General features: G+C 46.1%; 1 protein-coding gene across 2 annotated transcripts in view; it reads right to left on the bottom strand.

Annotated features, from left to right (window-relative positions):
* Positions 1-19,636, bottom strand: part of PIWIL1 (piwi like RNA-mediated gene silencing 1) — a 1,168,338-nt gene that overhangs the window by 868,139 nt on the left and 280,563 nt on the right. For both annotated transcript variants that reach the window (XM_085633654.1, XM_085633653.1), the window contains exon 6: positions 4,742-4,863. In XM_085633654.1, the coding sequence (XP_085489780.1) occupies positions 4,742-4,863 (122 nt within the window). The remainder of the gene's footprint in view (positions 1-4,741; positions 4,864-19,636) is intronic.

The raw sequence follows: 19,636 nt of genomic DNA, 5'->3' as shown, positions 1-19,636 counted from the left end.
GATTTTTTGTGTTCCCTCACTGAGTGTTACCAAGCCGCAGTTCCTGGTGTCTCAGTTTTCCTTGGCATCGGGTTTGGCGAATAGGAAGCACCGGGCACAATGCGGTAACGTGCTTAGCGCTGTAGTGTATGGCAGACACTTGAGTGTTTTTACCGTGAATCATTCTCCCACGTTAGGAGAGGCAATACTTGAGCATCGGCATTTCTGTACTGTGGTCTATAAACAGTCTACATTTAAGATTGATTACCTTAGGGGCTCTCTCGTTGTTCTGAGGCTCCCTGAGTAGTACAGAGCTCATGTTGTAAATGAAGTCTTGCAAACCGATAAGTCTTCTATATGACCAGTATTTTGCATTTATCCGGAGATGAAAGGATGATTAGCTGAGCCCGCACAATTTTTTATATTTTTGAATCACAGTGGACCAGTCTACCTATTGGCAGTTGGTCATTATTATTTTCGGGGCTATTTTTCTTTGTTATTACACCACACCACTGGTAAGATTTCACTACCTCGTTTATTTATTTAACTAGGTCTCTCGCGTGGAGTAATTTTCCTTTTCTCTGTTCAGGTGGTACCGCTTATGAATCCAGTATTTGTGCAATTAGTGGACACCAGAGGAAGAGGGGAAACCAACAGGTATTCATTTATGGTTGTCGTTCTCCTGTGCCTTTTGCATATGGTTGAGATTAGTTTTACTAAACAGATTATAGTAGGTGACTGACACCATTTCTGTTCACAGGATTTCGATGTCTTCAGTGAAGAGTTCTTGCTGCCCAGGGCGTACCGAGGGTTCCTTTACCGGTGAGGTTGCAGCCAAGGTCAAGACGAGGGTCCTACAGCAGTTGTCTTCTCCCCTGGTTTCCCCTCTTCCCCCGGCTTACTGGCCCATTGCTTTGACACTGTTGGGCAGACCAGGGGTAGCAGGAAGTTGGGACCTGTGCATCGGCTTCCTGCCTCTCGTTTCCATGGAAACATCAGGTGAGCCTTGACAGTAGGATGGACAAGCTCATACTCTGCCAATAGCTTCTGAAGCGGTGGAGTGGTATAGTGTGAGCCAGTTTTAATCTTGCATCCCTTACAGAGGGTCCTTAACTCTAGTAAGGGGGTTACGTCAAGCTCTGTAACCACTTCCTCTGAGATACTCATTTTACTAAAGCTGGGACCTTTTTGGAGAAATAGAAAAAGATTGTAACCGAACTTTTGATCCCAACTACAGTAAGTTTTTCATTCTAAAACAGACCTACCAAAGATCCTAACATTTAATTTTAGAAATTTAGAAACATCGACCAATTGACCAAAAATTCAATTTTGACTAAAGACTATTTTTGGATTTACTTGTGCATCACTCATTGACCAAGTGGTATCAGCACATGAAAAATTGTAGATCCCCCGCTGATCCACCAATGTAGGAAGCTGGCTCTTTATGTAATGCACTAAAAAGTACACTGTGTAGAGTCCAGTGGATCCCCAATTGGTTTACAGAGACTAAAGTAGATAGTAACAACGCTCTTGTGGTAGTGTGGGCAAGCAATTAGGCTTATCAAACAGTAGCGCTTAGCATTTGTTGTACTCACAGGCAATAAATGACACTCCAAGAATATCAGATCAAATAGAAAAAAAACTCCCCTCTTTAGGTTGTAAAACCAAGAACTTCGTTCAAAAGTAAGTACTATTTTTATCAATTTTTAAAATGAACAAAACTTTTTTAAGTCGTGCGCTTTTATGCACAATGCAATTCTAAGGGGAGATAAGACATGTATGGATAAAGGTAAGTACGGTCTGTTACAGGCGCTCACCTTCTGGGTTTCCGATTGTAGTGTGATAAGGTCCAAAGTACTATCAGCATTTAAGGAACTGCCCGGTTTTAGCAGGCTGTTGGGGAGGTTGGTTGCTGTATGCACTACAGAGATGGGGGCCACCTGGAATCAGGATGCACAGTGGGACTTTGGGACAGGCCTGAGAGCTCTCAAATGGGGCTTGGGTAGCAAGGGGTCTTGAAGTAAGAAGGCACAGCCGGTTCTTCGGTATCCATTCCAGGCGGCTCAGGTGCAGAGTGGTTAGGTCGGCTGGTCCCGATGAATAAAGTTGATCCTGGCCAGTTAGGGATCGCCAGCAGGGGCGAAATCAGGACAGCTGGGCCACTCAAGAAGTGGGTCTCCGTGATCCAGACATCCCTTGACTGCTTCTTGGGAATGGTGCAATTCGAATATGGATTGAACCCTCACTTTTGGTGTTTGGTGCAGGGCGTCTGGTACCCTGGGAAATGGTGCTGCAAGGCTCCGGTTGGTCCTGGTATCTTCACACTTGGTGTGGAGACCGATCTGAACCTCCAGAGCTCGGTTTTCTCTTGCTGCTGTAATGCAGCAAGGGTTGAGCTGGGGAGCTGCAAGGCGTTGGACTGGACTCAGCTACTTGGTGCCTGCGGACTGCAGAGGAGCAGCTACTCCAAGAGAGACTGAAGGGAGAAGTACCAACAGGCTACCCAATGCTGTGGTAGAGCTCAAGCTTGCAGTAGGACTCCCTCGGTCATGATTGCTGGTAGAGCTGCGAGTGGGCAGGGTTTCGCGCCAAAGGGTCACAGCTGCTTCTGCAGTTTGCCAGGCAGTGACAACTTCCTCCTCCTCTTGATTTATCGAATGTGTTCTTGGGTTCCGGGACGCCACATAAATACTCAATTTAGGGGTGTTAAAGGAACTGATAGGTAGTAGCCAATGGACTGATTACCTTTAGGGTGTCTACATCATCTATATAACCACTTCCTGTGGTTAGTGGGCATAACCCGGACCCTAGAAGGTGAATTCTGTCCAAAACAAGATGAAGGATTCTGAAATGGTGGGGTCCACATCAGCGAGTGCAGCTTAGGGGTGGTGCTGGCCTATGTGGGATACACCTAATCTTGCTAATTTTCCCGCCTGTCTTGCCCTTAAAAAATTGGGTCTGGACATGGGGTGGGGGGGGGGGGGGGTGGCCTCAACTATCTGGAGAGGCCATGTTCGCATAACAAAGGCAGTGAGGCCTTTGAAGCTTCCCACCCTGGAATGCAGATCCTCCAAAAGCAGGCTTTGTTCCCGACCTCCGAGAGCACAGGCTAAGATTTACTACTACATGAGTGTTCAGGCTCCGCATGCACAAGGTGGTTTGTAGTGTTTGCACTTGCACACAAGAGTGGCACGGCACGTACTTGCCCATGATCACTTACACAGACGTAATGCACATGAAAATAAAACCACAAATGGAACATACTTTAATATGTACTCTAGTTAAAATTTGTGCATGTTTTGCCATTCCAGGACCTTAAAAAGATCCACGAGCAATAATTCTGGTACCCCCAGGACTTAGTCACTGGTATTGCACGTTTGTATGTGCACCATATGTGTGAGACAACAAAGAAGGATATACCACAGGGAAAACAGGATTCTGGTCCTTAGGAAAGACCTGAATACCTTCAGAGTTCCTCTTCAGGGCTGAAACAGGTCGATCTTTTTTGGACAGTAGATGCATAAAATAGCCTTATATGTCCTCCTATTTAATCACTCCTTCACCACCCTTTCAATAAAGTGCAACTACAACCCCGGGTAGGGGACCTAGATTTTGTATCTGGATCCCTTCCCTTTGAACTCTCTCTGCACTTTCCTTTAGTATGCTACAAAGGCCGGCCCACTACTAGATGATTCACTGGCGAGCTCGGGATGACAAATGAGGAAGCATGACATCGAGGAACTGTGTGAGGACAGCCCATATATTTTCATAATATATCTTCTAGGTCCTGTCCACAGAAACTGGGTATATGAAAACATCCTGGACTGGGAAGTTACCCCCAAATCGGACGTGGGGCTCTCAAATACAGCAACCTCTAAGGAGCGAGTCTACTTACTATGTATTAGGATTCTGTGAGGGAGAGCACAAAAGAGTACCCGGCAACCTCTCTCGCCTTCCCTGAGCCCTCTAATGCGAAGGGCTTTGTGCTGCAGTGAGGTCCTGTAAACAACCAATGGCTGCACAGGCCTGCCAGAAACGAGTTGACTGCTGAAGGGGGTGACCAAGAGACACCTTGTACACAGCAAGTGGTCTGTGGTTACATGCGATACCGGACGAGCATTGGCAAAAGCAATATCTGATTAGTAATTTAAATTTAGGTTGTACATAATTATTGAAAACACAGACGCTGAAAGGTAAGTAATATTTGGTCAATTCAGCACCAAAACAGAATATGCTTCTCAAAACATTAATTGATCATTCTCCATACATCCTGCTCACCATCATTAGGAGATATTTTCCAACATATTCCAATATTTGCAGCACAGAATTAGAACTTTTTTATAATTATGGTGACCCAAAGTTCACATACAGCACTCTATGACAAGAACTAAATCTAAAAAAGCCCCTAATTCTCTGAAATGGAAACATTTTACTGAATGTGGAATGATAGACTAATTAGAAATATACTCCTGTGCGCAGCCACCGTATGAAAATTTTTAGAGAACAGGCAACAGGTCAAACAGCTGCACTCTTCAGCCACATACAAAAAGGCTGTGGACGTTTAAGTGCCTAGATGTGTTACAAAGAAACAGAAAAAGTATGTCGATTTTTACAGCTTACTCGTACCTAGAATAACAAAGATCAACATGAACACCAATTCAGGAATGCAGTTAACATAAAAGGTATGTGCAGTGAAAGAAAATCAAAAGCAAAATTATATTTTAAGCATTTTAGGAACGGATACAATGCTTCAAAAATTAACCTTCTGAAAATGATGTTGTAGAACTGCAGACAAGTTGGTGAAGTAGGGGGCAGCTCATTAGTCAGGGTGATAGTTATCTTCACATTCTCCCCACTTCGAGTCTGACTAAATACCTCAGAGACCTTGGAGGGGAAGAAAGAAAAAAAAAAGGAGTATAGCAATTACTTGTCTTGGATTCCAGTGATTCTGCAACACAGCATTTTAATCACTAACTGGCTTCAGAACAGCTTCAAGTAGTTCAGTTAATTTAGTTATGCAAATACAACAATTGTAAAGAGAAGAAAACAAGTTACTTACCTGTAACTACAGTTATCCAGTATTGGTATCTTTCATAGATTCACATGCCTGAATCATTCCCCGTCGCCGAGGCGGGAGTCTCGGTAGATAAAAAAGTAGTGCCAAAAAATAATCAGTAGTAGTAGTAGTAGTAGGCCCAAAGAAAAAAAGGCCCTAAGGCCTATCTCTTAGAAGCCTATCTACCTTGTTATGTAAAATAACCCAAGAATTGGTAGCAACCAATCAGACATCAGCACCCTTCTAGAACCCTCTCAGCAGAGCCAGCTCTCCTCAGATTTTCCTAGCACGAGTGGGAAGCTTATATCCCAAACATAGAGAACTGACTCTGCGGGGAGGAGGGTGGGTGCATGTGAATCTATGAAAGATACCAATACTGGATAACTGTAGTTACAGGTAAGTAACTTGTTTTCTTATCCAGTATTGGGGTATCTTTCATAGATTCACATGCCTGAATCAGAGTAGCAAGCAGTATGCCAAGCATACAGTCGTTTGTGGATGGTGGGAGACTATTGCTGATACACTCCCAATTACACCCGCAACTTGATAAGTAGAAGGCATAAGATGTTTTCTGTTAAAATTCAAACATGTATCTTACATAAAGAAAAGACAATGTAGCTTAAAATATAGCAATTATAAACAGTAAATTGAAGAAACATATATAAATATCTGACCTTAGTTTAACAGATGCTGAAGGACGGCTTGTCCTACCGCTGTATCCTCCTGCAGAGTAGATTGCAGACAGTAGTGCTTCGTGAATGTGTGAACATTCCTCCACGTTGCAGCACGACAAATATTCTCCAAGGATACTCCTGCGAACAATGCAGTAGATGCTGCCATAGTTCTAGTAGAATGTGCCTTGACCTTTCTTTGTAATGGTCTATTGGCTTTATCATGACAAAAATGAATTGTAGAAGCTAACCATCTGGCTATAGTCGCTTTAGTCACAGCAGACCCAAGTGTAGCTTGACCATAAGCTACAAGCAATTGATTGGACCGCCTGATGTCCTTCGTCCTTTGCAAGTAAAATTTCAGACAGCGTTTTATATCCAGTGAATGCAACGCTCGCTCAGCTGGAGTGGCTGGATTTGGGAAGAAAACCTTTAGTTTCACTGGCTCATTTAAGTGGAACTGAGTCGGAACTTTAGGGATGAATCGTGGATTTGTCCTGAGAGTAACAAAGTCTTTGGAGAACTGCAAAAAGGGTTCTGAGATGGTGAACGCTTGAATCTCACTGACTCTTCGAGCCGATGTAAGAGCCAAAAGAATAGCTACCTTCCATGTTAAAAATTTTAGCTCAGCCTTGTGGATAGGTTCAAAAGGCCTTTTCATCAATTGAGCTAGAACTGTGTTCAACTCCCACTCTGGGGGAGGTGCTCGAATTGGTGGAAAGACGCGGAATAGCCCCTTCATAAATTGTTTTATTAATGAAGAGGAACAGAGCGAAGGCTTAGAGGTACTCTTCCTGAATCTTGATAGAGCCGCAAGATGAACTTTAATTGAAGAGAATGCAAGTCCCGATTTGGCTAGGGATAACAAATAAGGAAGGATTTGCTCTACTGGAGCTTGTAAAGGATGGACATCCTTCCCCTCGCACCAATGACAAAATCGTTTCCACTTCAAACGATAAGTTTTTAAAGTACTTTGTGCGCGTGACTTAGATAGAATCTCACGGCATTCCTGTGAAATGGTTAGATCTTTGTATTCTAGGAAATCAGGAGCCATGCGTGCAAGTGCAGCGACTGTGGATCTGGATGGAGTATTTGACCCCTTTCCCTTGTCAACATCGTCATTGTTGGTATTAGACGGATGGAGCTGTGAGCTAGAAGAAGCAGCTCCTGGAACCAATATTGCCTTGGCCAACGGGGTGCAATCAGGATGAGGCGGCAATGCTCCATCTTCACTTTGCGGATCACTTTCGCAATTAGTGGTATCGGGGGAAAAGCGTACGCACAAAGCCCTGACCATCTCATGGACAGGGCATTTCCTCTTGATCCCTGTTGAGGGAATCTGCTTGCGTAATAGCGGCATTTCTTGTTTTCCCTTGTAGCAAACAAATCTAGTGCCGGTTTGCCCCATGACTGAAAAATTTCGTCTAGTTGCTTCTGCTCTATTTCCCATTCGTGACAGCCTGCCAGGGATCTGCTTAGGTTGTCGGCCAACGTGTTGTGAAGGCCCCTGACGTGCTCCGCTCGTAAGGATATCTTGTGTGTTGTAAGCCATTCCCATAGTTCCTGAGCTTCCTGCGACAGGGACAGTGACCTCGTTCCTCCCTGTTTGTTGATGTAATACATGCTGGTAGTGTTGTCCGTTCGGACCAGCACTGAGGCCCCTGCAATCCTCGGGAGGAATGCCTGCAGAGTGAGAAAAATGGCGCGAAGCTCCAGTCTGTTGATATGTTGTTGGCGGTATTCCTGGGACCATCGTCCCTGAATCTGTAGATCTTGGAGATGTCCTCCCCACCCCTCCATGGAGGCGTCTGTTACCACGAATTCTGGAGGAGATGTTAGAAAAGAAAGGCCCAAAGTCAGGTTTTCCATCCGTGACCACCAATGCAGAGAGACTCTCATGTGAGGTGTTATCCTGATGGAGTCGTTGAACGACCCCAAGGCCTGTTTCCATTGTAGATGTAACTGTTCCTGCAGAGGTCTCATTCGGAGCCTTGCTAAAGGTACAAGATTTATAGTTGATGAACACATCCCCAGCAGAGACGCAAACCTCCGGACAGAAACTGACTTTCTTCTTGCGATTGAAAGTGCTAGCTTTTGTAAACGAAGTTGACGTTCCTCTGACAAGAATGCCTTGCATTGTTTGGTGTCCAGCATTGCTCCCAGAAACTGAATTCTTTGTAGAGGGAGCAGTTGAGATTTGCTGTTGTTGAGAGTGAGGCCTAAGTTTGAGAATAGACTTAGGCATGCTGAAACTGCCTCTACGGTAGTCTGCTTCGAAGGGCCTTTGAGCAGCCAGTCGTCCAGGTACGGAAATACCTGTATTCCCTGTGACCTTAGAGTCGCTGCTACTGGTGCAAGACACTTTGTAAAAATTCTTGGAGCAGATTTCAGCCCGAACGGAAGGACTTTGAACTGATAGTGGACGCCATAAAATCCCCCTTGTTTAGGCAGCTCAACACTTCGGCCAGTGTAACCATCCGAAAACTCTGCTTCTTTAGAAATTTGTTGAGCTTGCGGAGATCCAGAATCGGGCGCCACTCCCCTGACTTTTTCTTTATGAGGAAAAATCGAGAATAGAACCCGGTTCCCTTCTGGGGCGAAGGAACTTTCTCTATTGCGTTCTTGCGGAGCATTATTAAAGCTTCTTTGAACAATAAGTGAAGACGAGGGGGAGGGGGACCCCTGGGCGGGGCAGTAGGGGGTTGTTTTGAGAACTCCAGGGTGTGACCGTTTCTGACTAAGTCGATGACCCAACGATCCGAGGTGATCTCCTCCCAATTGTGTGCAAAAGCTGTTATCTTTGCTCCTACTGGGAGGGAAGGAGGGATGACTGGCGTCCAGCGTAGCTCATTGCTTCTTGTTGGCGTCGCGACCCTGATTGTTCGATCGCCTTCTTCCTCCCTGACGAGAGAAACTATTCGAGGAAGATTGCCTGTAAGATGATCGTCCATAAGGCTGTCTATATTGAGACTGATATTGTCTATTTTGCTGACTTTGATAATTTCCCCTTGAAACAAAGCCTCGACCTCTTGCACCACGGAAAGATCCCCGTTTGTATTGGAGAGCAGCTAGTGACTTAGCTGTATCCGTATCAGTCTTGATTGCTAGGAGGGCCTCGTCTATATGTTTCCCAAACAAGGATTCTCCATCATAGGCCATATCAATGATCTTGGCTTGAACCTCTGGCCTAAAAGATGTTGCTTTAAGCCATCCTTGACGCCTAAGAACTGCAGCCCCTGCAAGCTGCCTAAAGTTGGTATTTGCAATATCAAGAGCACAGTCTATGATCTCTGATGCGGCTCGTTCTCCCTCTTGAAGTATTTTCCTTGCCTCTTGTTGACGATCCTCAGGAATGAGGTCTATAAATTCAGAGAATTCTGACCACACCTGGCGGTCATAGCGACCAAGAATGGCCAAGGAGTTTGCAGCTTTGATAGAAGTTGCCGCCATCGTAGAGAACTTCTTGCCGATCAGATCCAATCTTCGCCCTTCTCTATCCGGCGGCGTCGATATCGGCATAGCCGGATTTTTGGACTTTTGTTGAGCAGCCTGTGATATAACGGAATCTGGTCGGGGATGACCGATGAGACAGGAGGGCGTCTCTGGAGGAGCACGATATTTCTTATCAATACGAGGGAGGACAGCAGGTACAGAAGCAGGTGTTTTCATAATCTTTAACCCCTCATTCCAAATAAAATCGATGATGGGAATTGCTCTGGTAATTTTCCTTTGCTCCTCTTTAAAGTCATGGAGGAAACAATCCGTATGCTCCACAGTGACTGGTAATTGAAACCTGACTGCTGCACGCTGCATTAAATTGTGAAAGCCACCTATATCCTCTGGAGGAGAATCCGATGGTTGTGGAATAGGTGGAGAAGGCATGGGAATAATGTAATCATCCCAAGGATCCAGATTGGTGTCTTTATCCGGTACTTCACCCTCCTCGATATCTTCCTCATCAGTGGAAATGGTATCATGGTGTGATTGTGTACCCGAACCAGCAGGGTGAATCGGCGAATTCGGCATGTCCGTGTGCGACTCTTCCGTCGGTTGTATATTAGGAAGAGGTTGTTGTGGAGGAAAGCGTTGGCGGTAATCCGCCAGCATGGCCTGAAGGTCCTGAATCAGTGTAGGCGGGAGATGACTTGATTCTCTACGATCCCAATCCCTTGAGGGATGCCTGTAAACTGGTGCAGCAAGGCCTTCCTGGTAAGCATGCTCATGGTAGTCATCCTCCTCATCCATCTCCTGACACTTAATATGCAACTCCGAGGGGTGCCTAGCTATCCCGAAAGGACCCTCATCATCCTCCTCTTCATAATCATCCCCTTCCGTATATGAGTCCAGGATATGCGAAGGCAGCAAAGGAGAAATATTGCTGTAATCCTGTTTATGAAAAGTTTTTAGCTGAATATGCGTGTACGCAATAGGCGTAACATGGGTAGTTGGAATCGCTCTAAGGAAACCTCTCGTCGACGGGCTTCCCCTCATAGACGGACTTGCTGTCTTTTGAGGCGTCGACGGGATTGTCATCGTCGTCGACGGGGTCTTCGCCGTCGACTGGATCGTCATCGTCGACGAGGTCTTAGCCGTCGACGGAATTGTCGTCGTCGTCGACGGGGTCTTCGTCGTCGACGAAATAGTCGCCGTCGACGGGATCGTCATCGTCGACGAAATAGTCGTCGTCGACGGGGTCTTCGTCGTCGACGGGGTCTTCGTCGTCGACGGGGTCTTCGCCGTCGACGGGGTCTTCGCCGTCGACGGGGTCTTCGCCGTCGACGGGGTCTTCGCCGTCGACGGGGTCTTCGCCGTCGACGGGGTCTTCGCCGTCGACGGGGTCTTCGCCGTCGACGGGGTCTTCGCCGTCGACGGGGTCTTCGCCGTCGACGGGGTCTTCGCCGTCGACGAGGTCTTCGTCGTCGACGGGGTCTTCGTCGTCGTCGACGTGATTTTCGTCGTCGACGGGGTTTTCGTCGTCGATGTTGTCATCGACGATGCTGACAGAACTTCCTTTAAGCTCGACGTCGACGCAATTGTCGACGGAGTCTTAGACGCCCTAGGAGACATGATAGGTGACGATATCGAAGTAGTGGAGACTGTAGCCGTCGACAGAGGAGCCGCAGAAGTCACAGAGATAGTATAAGATGATCCCACTGACAAAGTTTTAACCTGAGATTTACTCACGGTTTTTGTAGTTGAAGACTTCTTGGATCTGTCAGAGTCTTGTGACTTCTGTGAGTGGTCAGAAGTTACATGAGAGGCCTTATGATGTTTTCTCCCTTCACTGGAAGAACTATCAATTGATCTAGCTCTCTTGCTAGATGTCGAGGCCCTGTCATCCTCCTCAGCCGAGGAAGATTTTAACCATAACAAAACTCTTGCCTCTCTGTCCCTTAAGGTCTTAGGAGGGAAAGTCCGGCAAATTCTACAGTCCTTAGCAACATGCTTAGGATGTAGACAATAAATACACTCCTCATGCTGGTCGTCTACATGGACCCTCTTCTTATCACAGGTCCTGCAGGGTCTAAACAAAGCTTTTTTGTCAGACATGACTGAAGAAAAGAAGAAACTGAGTAGGCACTCAGGGAGACTCCCTTCCACACGACGTGCGGTGAAAATCTGAGGAGAGCTGGCTCTGCTGAGAGGGTTCTAGAAGGGTGCTGATGTCTGATTGGTTGCTACCAATTCTTGGGTTATTTTACATAACAAGGTAGATAGGCTTCTAAGAGATAGGCCTTAGGGCCTTTTTTTCTTTGGGCCTACTACTACTACTACTACTGATTATTTTTTGGCACTACTTTTTTTATCTACCGAGACTCCCGCCTCGGCGACGGGGAATGATTCAGGCATGTGAATCTATGAAAGATACCCCAATACTGGATAAATGGTATTTACATAGATGCAAAACAAGTTTAGACTTTTGATAACTTCCATAGTCCCAGATTTGACCTTTTTTACTGGGAAACACTGACCAAGCGAAACATTGAAATCACTTCAACGTAACTTTTCGGATATTTCAATCAAGTAATCACTGATGGACCATGTGAAGAAATGTGTTTTATTATATGATGTAGATGTGAGACCTCACTGAATAATAAACTTATAAGTTGGCCTTGGGTCCAATCAGGCTCATTTGTCTAACCGTAGCTCAACCCTGAGAAGCTGTGGCTTCATGAGGTCACTTTTAAACGAAAAAAGTGTAGCACATTAACAGCGCCAAAACAACTGGACAAGAAAAAAAACTCAGGAAATGTAACCCCACTTTATAAAAATAGAATGTATTTATAAATTCAGACACCAAAACGAAAAAGATCCGCTTGCAGGTTTCAGAGATAGAATTAATATTAGAAGCAGTAAAACACAACTTTTCACATAACTGCAAACATTCATTGGCAAATTCAACAAATCTTAAAACATAAAAGGTTTGAAGAATACTTTGGTCAAAGCTGAAGTTACTTTGGGTGACCAAATCTGGCAGGGAGCAGGTCAGGGGGACCAAAAAAAGTCCCAAAGAACCATTACACCCAAGACGATGCAGTTCCCAGTCCAGTTCCAGCATTAACAACTTGCTACTGACTTCTAAGGAGTGGTCCTGAGGCAAGGGAGTGATTACGTCCTGGGGCTACTAGGTCCATGGTCCTGCTGGGGCACCTTTGGCCACAGGGGTCAATGTCCCTCAAAGTCCTCTTTAGTCCATCTAACAACCAGTCACCACAGGTGATCTAACAACAAAACCAGCAGTCGACCTAAACGACCCCAAAAACACCTTCTGGCGAAAGCTTCCCTTCCGAGTGACCAAAATACAGTCACACCAGACTCGGGAACAACTGTTGGGTATTGGGATGGTCTCACCGGCTGCACTACGGCAGTGAGCAACGATCGGGTTATCTGGGCTACCAACAGGCCCAAAAAGGGTTCTCCGACTTTTGTTGCTCAGGTGCTGGAACATGAAATCAAGCTAACTGACTCTTGGAAGTCTCAATTTCGGTCTGTGCTAGAGGAAAGACTACTCCATGAGCAGGACACCATAGCCACAGACTTTTCTCTTTAATAGCCTTCGAGCAGCAGGGACAGTCCCAATTGGGCGAAGCCTGTTCACCAGGTCCAAAGTCATCAGGGCCGGACGGTGAACAACCTTTACAACGCAACTTTTACACCGCACTACCATTACAACGAAACTATTACAATGCGAAATCTGTTACAACGCATGCCATTACAACGCATGCTATTACAACGAAATGCACTAGATGGCGTGCTAACATTAGAAATAGTGTAGTTTTACTATCCAAACACCTTCCCTACTGCAACGTGGACTGGAGTTAGAATAGTAAATTATACATTTCTAATGTCAGCACTCCATCTAGTGTACGTCGTTGAAAAAGCATGCGTTGTAAAGGCTGGCGTTGTAACAGATCTTGCGGTGTAAAAAATGCGTTGTAACGGCATGCGGTGTAAAAGTCATAACGTCATACATCCGGGCCGGACTCTTCTAAAGTACAGTCGAGATCAGTGTTCTGGGAGGGAGGTCAGGGGTACCTCCCTACTTGACGACAACTTACCATGAAGTGTGGCATCCCAGAGTGATCTACTCTGCTCACTCCCAAGATAGCAGCACCGCGTCCTCAGTGTAATGGAGCTTGACAGCCCAGCCTTGAGGTGTGGCTACCACTGGGCAACACACCCATGGGAAAACCGGTCCGACCAGTGATCTACCCTCACTGTCCCAGATACCCCGCCTATCTACCTGAACAAAAAAAGCAGACCGTCTTGTGTGTTCTTGCTATTTTCCCTTCAATGACTGCTTTCCTTTGAAAGCTTGTCTTTTGGGCTAACACACTAGGTGGCTTTTCCTGCCTGTAGGCTGTACTGGGAATTATTTACACTTCTCTCCAAGAGGCCAGAAGGTTGTTTTGAGAACATACTTGTGTGCAACCGTTAATGGTCACTGGAACCCTTGGGCAAAGTGGAAACTTACTGAAGTTGCACTTTACCCACAAGTAACATTGCATTCGATTTAACTATTAAATCGGATTTAATGAATAGATTCTTTTGATACTTTAAAGTACTAACTTTAGTCATCCCATTCAGAAGTTCGCAGGGCTGAGCGTTCAGCCTGTAACTCCACACTTGCCAATGGGGCTACTAGCCTTTCAACAGTAAAAAGTGCAATGGTTGTTTTTACTGTTAGGACGTTAAAAAAAAAAAAAAAAACTACAGGTCGAACCATTTAATATAATGCACCCTCTTTAGGACTCGGTAGGCCTACTTTACTTACAAATATTTAAAAAAGTAGGCTCATGCTTTGCCCTACAGTGCACAAAGACAAACTAGAGTTAGCAGTTTGAAAAAGCTCTGCAAACCAGCAATGCTTTGTTAAATTATTTGTTAAGCACAGCGAATGCCCGAGGGTGTCTTGGCGCTGAAGCAGTAAGTAGCGAAAGGGGAGTGAGTGACTTATTGATTTCAGCATCTTCCTGAATTGAGACAGGTAGGGAGCTGATCTGAGATTAGGTGGAAGGAGATTCAGGTTGTCGCAGATCTAAACACAAAGCTGGTGCTTACCCGTTTAGATTTTTTTAATCTGATGGGGTTTTCTCTGAAAGAGCCTGCTGATCTTAAATTTGAGGGAGTATACCATGATAGGGCTTTCTTGAGAAACCAGGGTCCTGAATCATGGAGAGCCTTGTAGGTCAGGCAGAGGGAATTACGTTTGATCCGGTTTTTGACTCTCAACCAATGGAGATCTTTGAGAGCAGCAGAAACTGAATGGTGCCTAGGCAAGTCAAGGAGGAGTCTGGAGGCCGAATTCTGAAGAATTTGCAACTTATTCAGATATTGAGCTTGTAGGCTGATGTACAGGCAGTTACAATAATCAATTTTGGATAACAGAAGTGTGACAATAACTGACTTCCGGACTTAAATAGGCAAAACATTAAGATTTTTTTTTTTAGTATTCTCAAAGTGTTATATGAGGAGGAGACCACTGGGTTAATTTGGTTAAACAAGAGTAAATGGTCATCAATCATGACGCCAAGACTCTTGACTTTCCTGGTGGGTACAGGAAGGCGGCCCATCTCCCTAAGCCAACACTGGGCAGACCAAAGGTTAGGGTTATTGCCGAGAAAGATCACCTCAGTCTTTCCCGCATTAAGCTTAAGATGGTATCTGTTCATCCAACCATTGATACCTTTCATGAAGTCATGTATGCGAGCACCAGTATCGTTGGCATCATGGGAGGCTGATAACACTATCTACGTGTCATCCGCATAAGAGGGGAGGGAAAACCTTAAGGATTCGACCAGGGGGGCAAGGTCTGTGACGTATAAATTAAAAGGTCGGGCTGAGAGAGGATCCTTGTGGAATCCCGCAGGGCAGGCAAAATGAGATTGATGAAAAGGCCTCAAAATGAATTGTGTTTTCCCAGTTTGACAGGAAGTATGAAAGAAATTTCAAGGCAAGATTTGTTATGCCTTTTGCTTTCAAACGGTGTATCGGTATGGAATGATCCACCAATTCAAACGCCGCGGATAGGTCCAGCAGTATAAGGGCTGCTGATCCTCCGTTGTCTAAGATGAATTTGAGCTCGTCGGTGGCCTTAATCTGAGCAGTCTCTGTACTATGTTCGGATCTGAAACCGAATTGAGTACGGTCCGGACAGTTGGAATCCTTGACAAACTGATTTAGTTGCATGTTCATTACCCGCTCTACAATCTTTGCTGGGAAAGGGAGCCTGGAAATAGGTCGGTAGTTGGCCAGGTCCTTGGGATTCAAGTTGGCTTTTTTCAGTAGACGTAGGATGCAGGCTCGCTTCCATTGAGAAGGAACCATACCAGTCCTAAACATATTAAATATGTCTGAGAGATGGGTAGTGTAGGAGAGTAGGGTCTGCTATCCTATGGTCACCCCAAATTTTTGCTTCACTGGTTTTTGACATATTGAGGCTGTGGGCCTCCCAATCAGACCCCCAGCCTGCTGTTCTCTCTACTAAATTTACACTATGCACCCTAGGTGCATAACCAATTGGAAGTGGATCACCCTGTGAGCCCCTGTACCAGTGTACACTAGGTACCCAGGGCATTGGTGTATCTAAGGCCTACCAGGGGCTGAAGCATGTATTGTGCCACCCCGGGCCTGGTCTAACAAATTTGACACAACTGGCTGATCACTCAGCTGGGGTAAGTTGGTGTAACCACCTCTTACTTAGGTGTAGTATACCTATACCTAACCTTAAATGGGACACCTGGTAACCTATAAGTCACTCCTATGGCAGGCCTTGACAATCCTGAAGGCAGAGTGCTTGGTTCCATGTGAGATGGTGCTCTGGCATGAGCTGAGCCTGTCTGCAGTGGTCGGAACAACTTCCTTCTACTGTTTCCAGATATTGTCATACCATATACTCTTAAGTGCATTATGAACCTCGCGGTTAAATGCTATCTTTGGTTTGGCTTTATCAAAACATGTCGAGTAAGGTGTCATATGAAATGGAATACTAACCCCTCGCCAATTCTGGCGACGGGGTTAGCATTCCACCCTTCTAGAGGGACACGACATGTACAGTACCTGAAACCCGGGTAAAATCAGACATAGCCTCAGCTCCACAAAATGGATGCTGCCACCACAGACACAAGTCTGCCCTCCTACTGCTGGGAGTCCTTCCAGCTTGGGAGGTGTGGACAAAGGATTTCCTGCCAGGGGAGGTGCGTGCACCACCCCAGACAGGATTTTGTGTATTGGTCAGGTAGGGCTTGAAAGAAACCAGACATGCCTGAGGCTCAAAAGGAGCCTCGGTGCATATGCCAGTTCAAACCGGTCCTGGGGCACACCAGCCCCGGACCTGGGGCGAGCTGGACAAAGGATTGGGGGTGTAACCACCCCCCTTCCTGGTCTCACCCTTAGGGAGGGACCTAGCAGGTAGTCCGGCCCCTAGAATCCGCTTAAAGGTAGGAGCTGTGTCCTAAGACTTCAGACATCCTGGAATCAACTTAACCACAAGAAGAAGACGGGAACTTCGACGCTCTGCTGCACAGAGGACTGAAGGAAATCTCCCCTATGGTCAGGGAGTGACCATCTTGCTAACGCAAGCACCAAACAGCTATTGAACGTCTGCTTTGCCGCCGCCTCCAGCCGGAGCCCGAGCCCAGAGCCCGACAAGACCTGGACCTCCAGACCTCTCACCGCCCGATCCACAGTCCCTGAGAAGAAGGAACCCGTGGAGGCACCGAGACACGTGGAGCCAGCCATCTTGAAAGACCGACGACAAGCTGCAAGCGCAGCGACAGAGGCTCCCTCCAAGTTGTGCTTTGGGTCCTGAGAAGCCCAACCATCGAGCAGCATCTGCACCAAAGGTGAGCCCTCCAGCATCTCCACGATCTGCGTGGGGCCCCTCTGCACTTTGCATCTCGACGCGCCTGCCCGGTCCCTGGCCCGTTGGCTAGTGGCCATTTTGGCAACGAAACCTAAAATAAACGACGCTGGTCTGGTTGCTCCAGACTGGCCCTAGCTGCTCTCCAAAAGAGCAGCCCCTCTGACCTTGCTGGTCAGAACAATCAGCTTTCATCTCTTTCCACGACTCCTGCCTTCGCCAAGGCTTGTTTGCTTCTTTCGAGTCGCCGACACCACCGACAGCGAGAGCCTGCGTGGGACAGCTCGTGAAGAGACTCCTGGACGTCGTCGACCTTCAGGGACCACGTGGCTGCGGAGACAAGCTACCCTTCACCACCTGTTTGCACCCGACATCGCCTGGTACCTACCTGGTGCCACGCCGGTCACTGGCTAGTGACTGTGAACACTGTCCCCTCTGCTTTCAGGTCTTCTATAACTCCGATCCACCGCATCTCTTCTGGACCGACCGCCTGCAGCATCTTTGTCATCAGGCTCCATTGTATCGATAGAAGAAACCCGACGCACTTCGAGACCTATGCACCCGCTTCCCGTGGGTGAGGTAAAGCTGGCACTTCGGTGCCCAAGTGTAGAGAATCATCTCTAGTGTCTGTGTTTCAAATCTTAAGATCGTAGTCCATTCAGAAGACCCTTTCTGCAGTAACTTTGTAACTTTTACGCACCCATTGAAAACCTATGGGAGCCCGCGTGTAACTTTCCTCACTGCACACGCGACCCGTGGACCTCCTGGTCACTAACTGAAGTTAGCTCCTTGTAGGCCCAGCGATTCTAGAGGCCCTAGGCCTTTTCCTTTCCCTGTTCGTGGTACTTATACCACTATTTTAGTATATGGTTTGAGTGGCCACCAGGGCCCATCCATATGAAGTGCAACTTCTGTATATTATAACGTTGTCTTGTTTAACGATTTGTGCTCCTGTGCTCATAAAGAGTCTAGGGGATACTTTGAGAAATAAATACATATATATTTTGAATATATATCTGTGTGGTGTCCTTTCATTGGTATAAAGGGGGGTTACATTTGGTAAAACAGCCTGCTTAACACGCTTTAACGAGTTTAGCCTCAAAGACTGCTTAGCCTACGCTACCACTAGGGCAGCTAGTCCGAAAAGGTTGACTTACAACCACACCATAAGGGTTGCTTGGCATGGTACAACGTGGTCACTTTAACTAGTGAACATCATATACCAGGCCAACTTCTCACAGGTAGCAATGATGTCGGGGACTAGCTTTATAATTGAGGGTGGACATGGGTCGTCTGGAGAACCTGACTTGGTTGTTAAAATAAGGTCTTATATTGATGCTAAAGAAACTGATGAAAAACACTTGAAGCTTTTAATAGACAAATCCATGTAGGAAACTCACATGGTCTTGACCGGTGACTTGCAAGGAATTACCATAAGGACCAAATGAGTAAAAAATGGGAGTTGATTTTACCCCCGAGGTGTGAAGCAATGTCATCGCAGAAGGACTGATTAACCCAATTTCTTTTTTGTGCAGGTTGTTTGGTTAATTTATTAATAACTTGATAAGAGTTCTCTGGCTGAGTGTTGGAGGATTAAATTTGCAAGGAGAAATAGGCTGCCTTTTCTGTGACTAATACAGCTTTGTATTTGGTTAAAGAGTGTTTATAAATTTCTCTCTCGTATGTTTCATATTGGGCTCTCCATTTCCTCTCTTGAAGTCTGCAACCTTCTATTCGAGAGCCTCCGAGAACCAAGGGGCGGACAGATTAGTTCTGCTAGGGCCACCTCTATTTATTGGAGCAAGTGGAGAGAAGGCAGCGTTGAGCCATGGCAGGCTGAGAGTCCTGCTTTTGCTTAGTCACACTCCTGGTGGCACAACTAGTGCTGCAGTCAACAAGCTACATTAAATGACAGGCCCCTAGGTGTCCCTGGTACTATATACTAGTGACTTACAAGCAAGTCAAGTTATGCAAATTGGGTCGAGGCTAATTAACCATGTACCTTTTTAAGGGTCAAAGCACATGCACTGAATCCTGATCAGCAGGGTTCAGGGTGTTTCAAAACAATTATGCCAGTGACTAGTAGTCCAAATGGGAGTATTAAATGGGGGTAAATTCCCAAAAAGTTTGGTACCTCACAGGCCATAGCTGCACCTCACCAAGAGAAGGTGGAAGATTGATGGCACAGCCAAGTGTTGAGTTATATCACATAATGGGCTCAGATGGGAGGAGGGTTGCCAGTAAATTTATCAAAAATGCAGTATCTGAGATACTAATTATCAATGAGGAAATGTTACTTGTAATTCCAGTTCTGCAGACGAGATCTTCACTATTGATCATATACATAGACTAGAATACCAAGAGTACCGCCAAAAAAAAAAGTCTCCAATAGCAACATAATCTATAAGCATGGGCAAATAAAGGCCTCATTGAAAGATTCCTTGGAGCAGCTTGACCAACTATTGTACCTGCTCAAGAATTTGCACACAGTCTTGGTGAAGATAGGGACCGTGTTCCCAGTTGCTGCCAAGCAAACATCTAAAACTAGGGCTTTTCTTATCCAGACTG

Source organism: Triturus cristatus, chromosome 11, assembly GCF_964204655.1.
Source record: "Triturus cristatus chromosome 11, aTriCri1.1, whole genome shotgun sequence".
NCBI classification, from domain to species: Eukaryota; Metazoa; Chordata; class Amphibia; order Caudata; family Salamandridae; genus Triturus; species Triturus cristatus.
The sequence above is the reverse complement of the archived record's forward strand: the minus strand, read 5'-3'. Positions and strand labels throughout refer to the sequence as shown.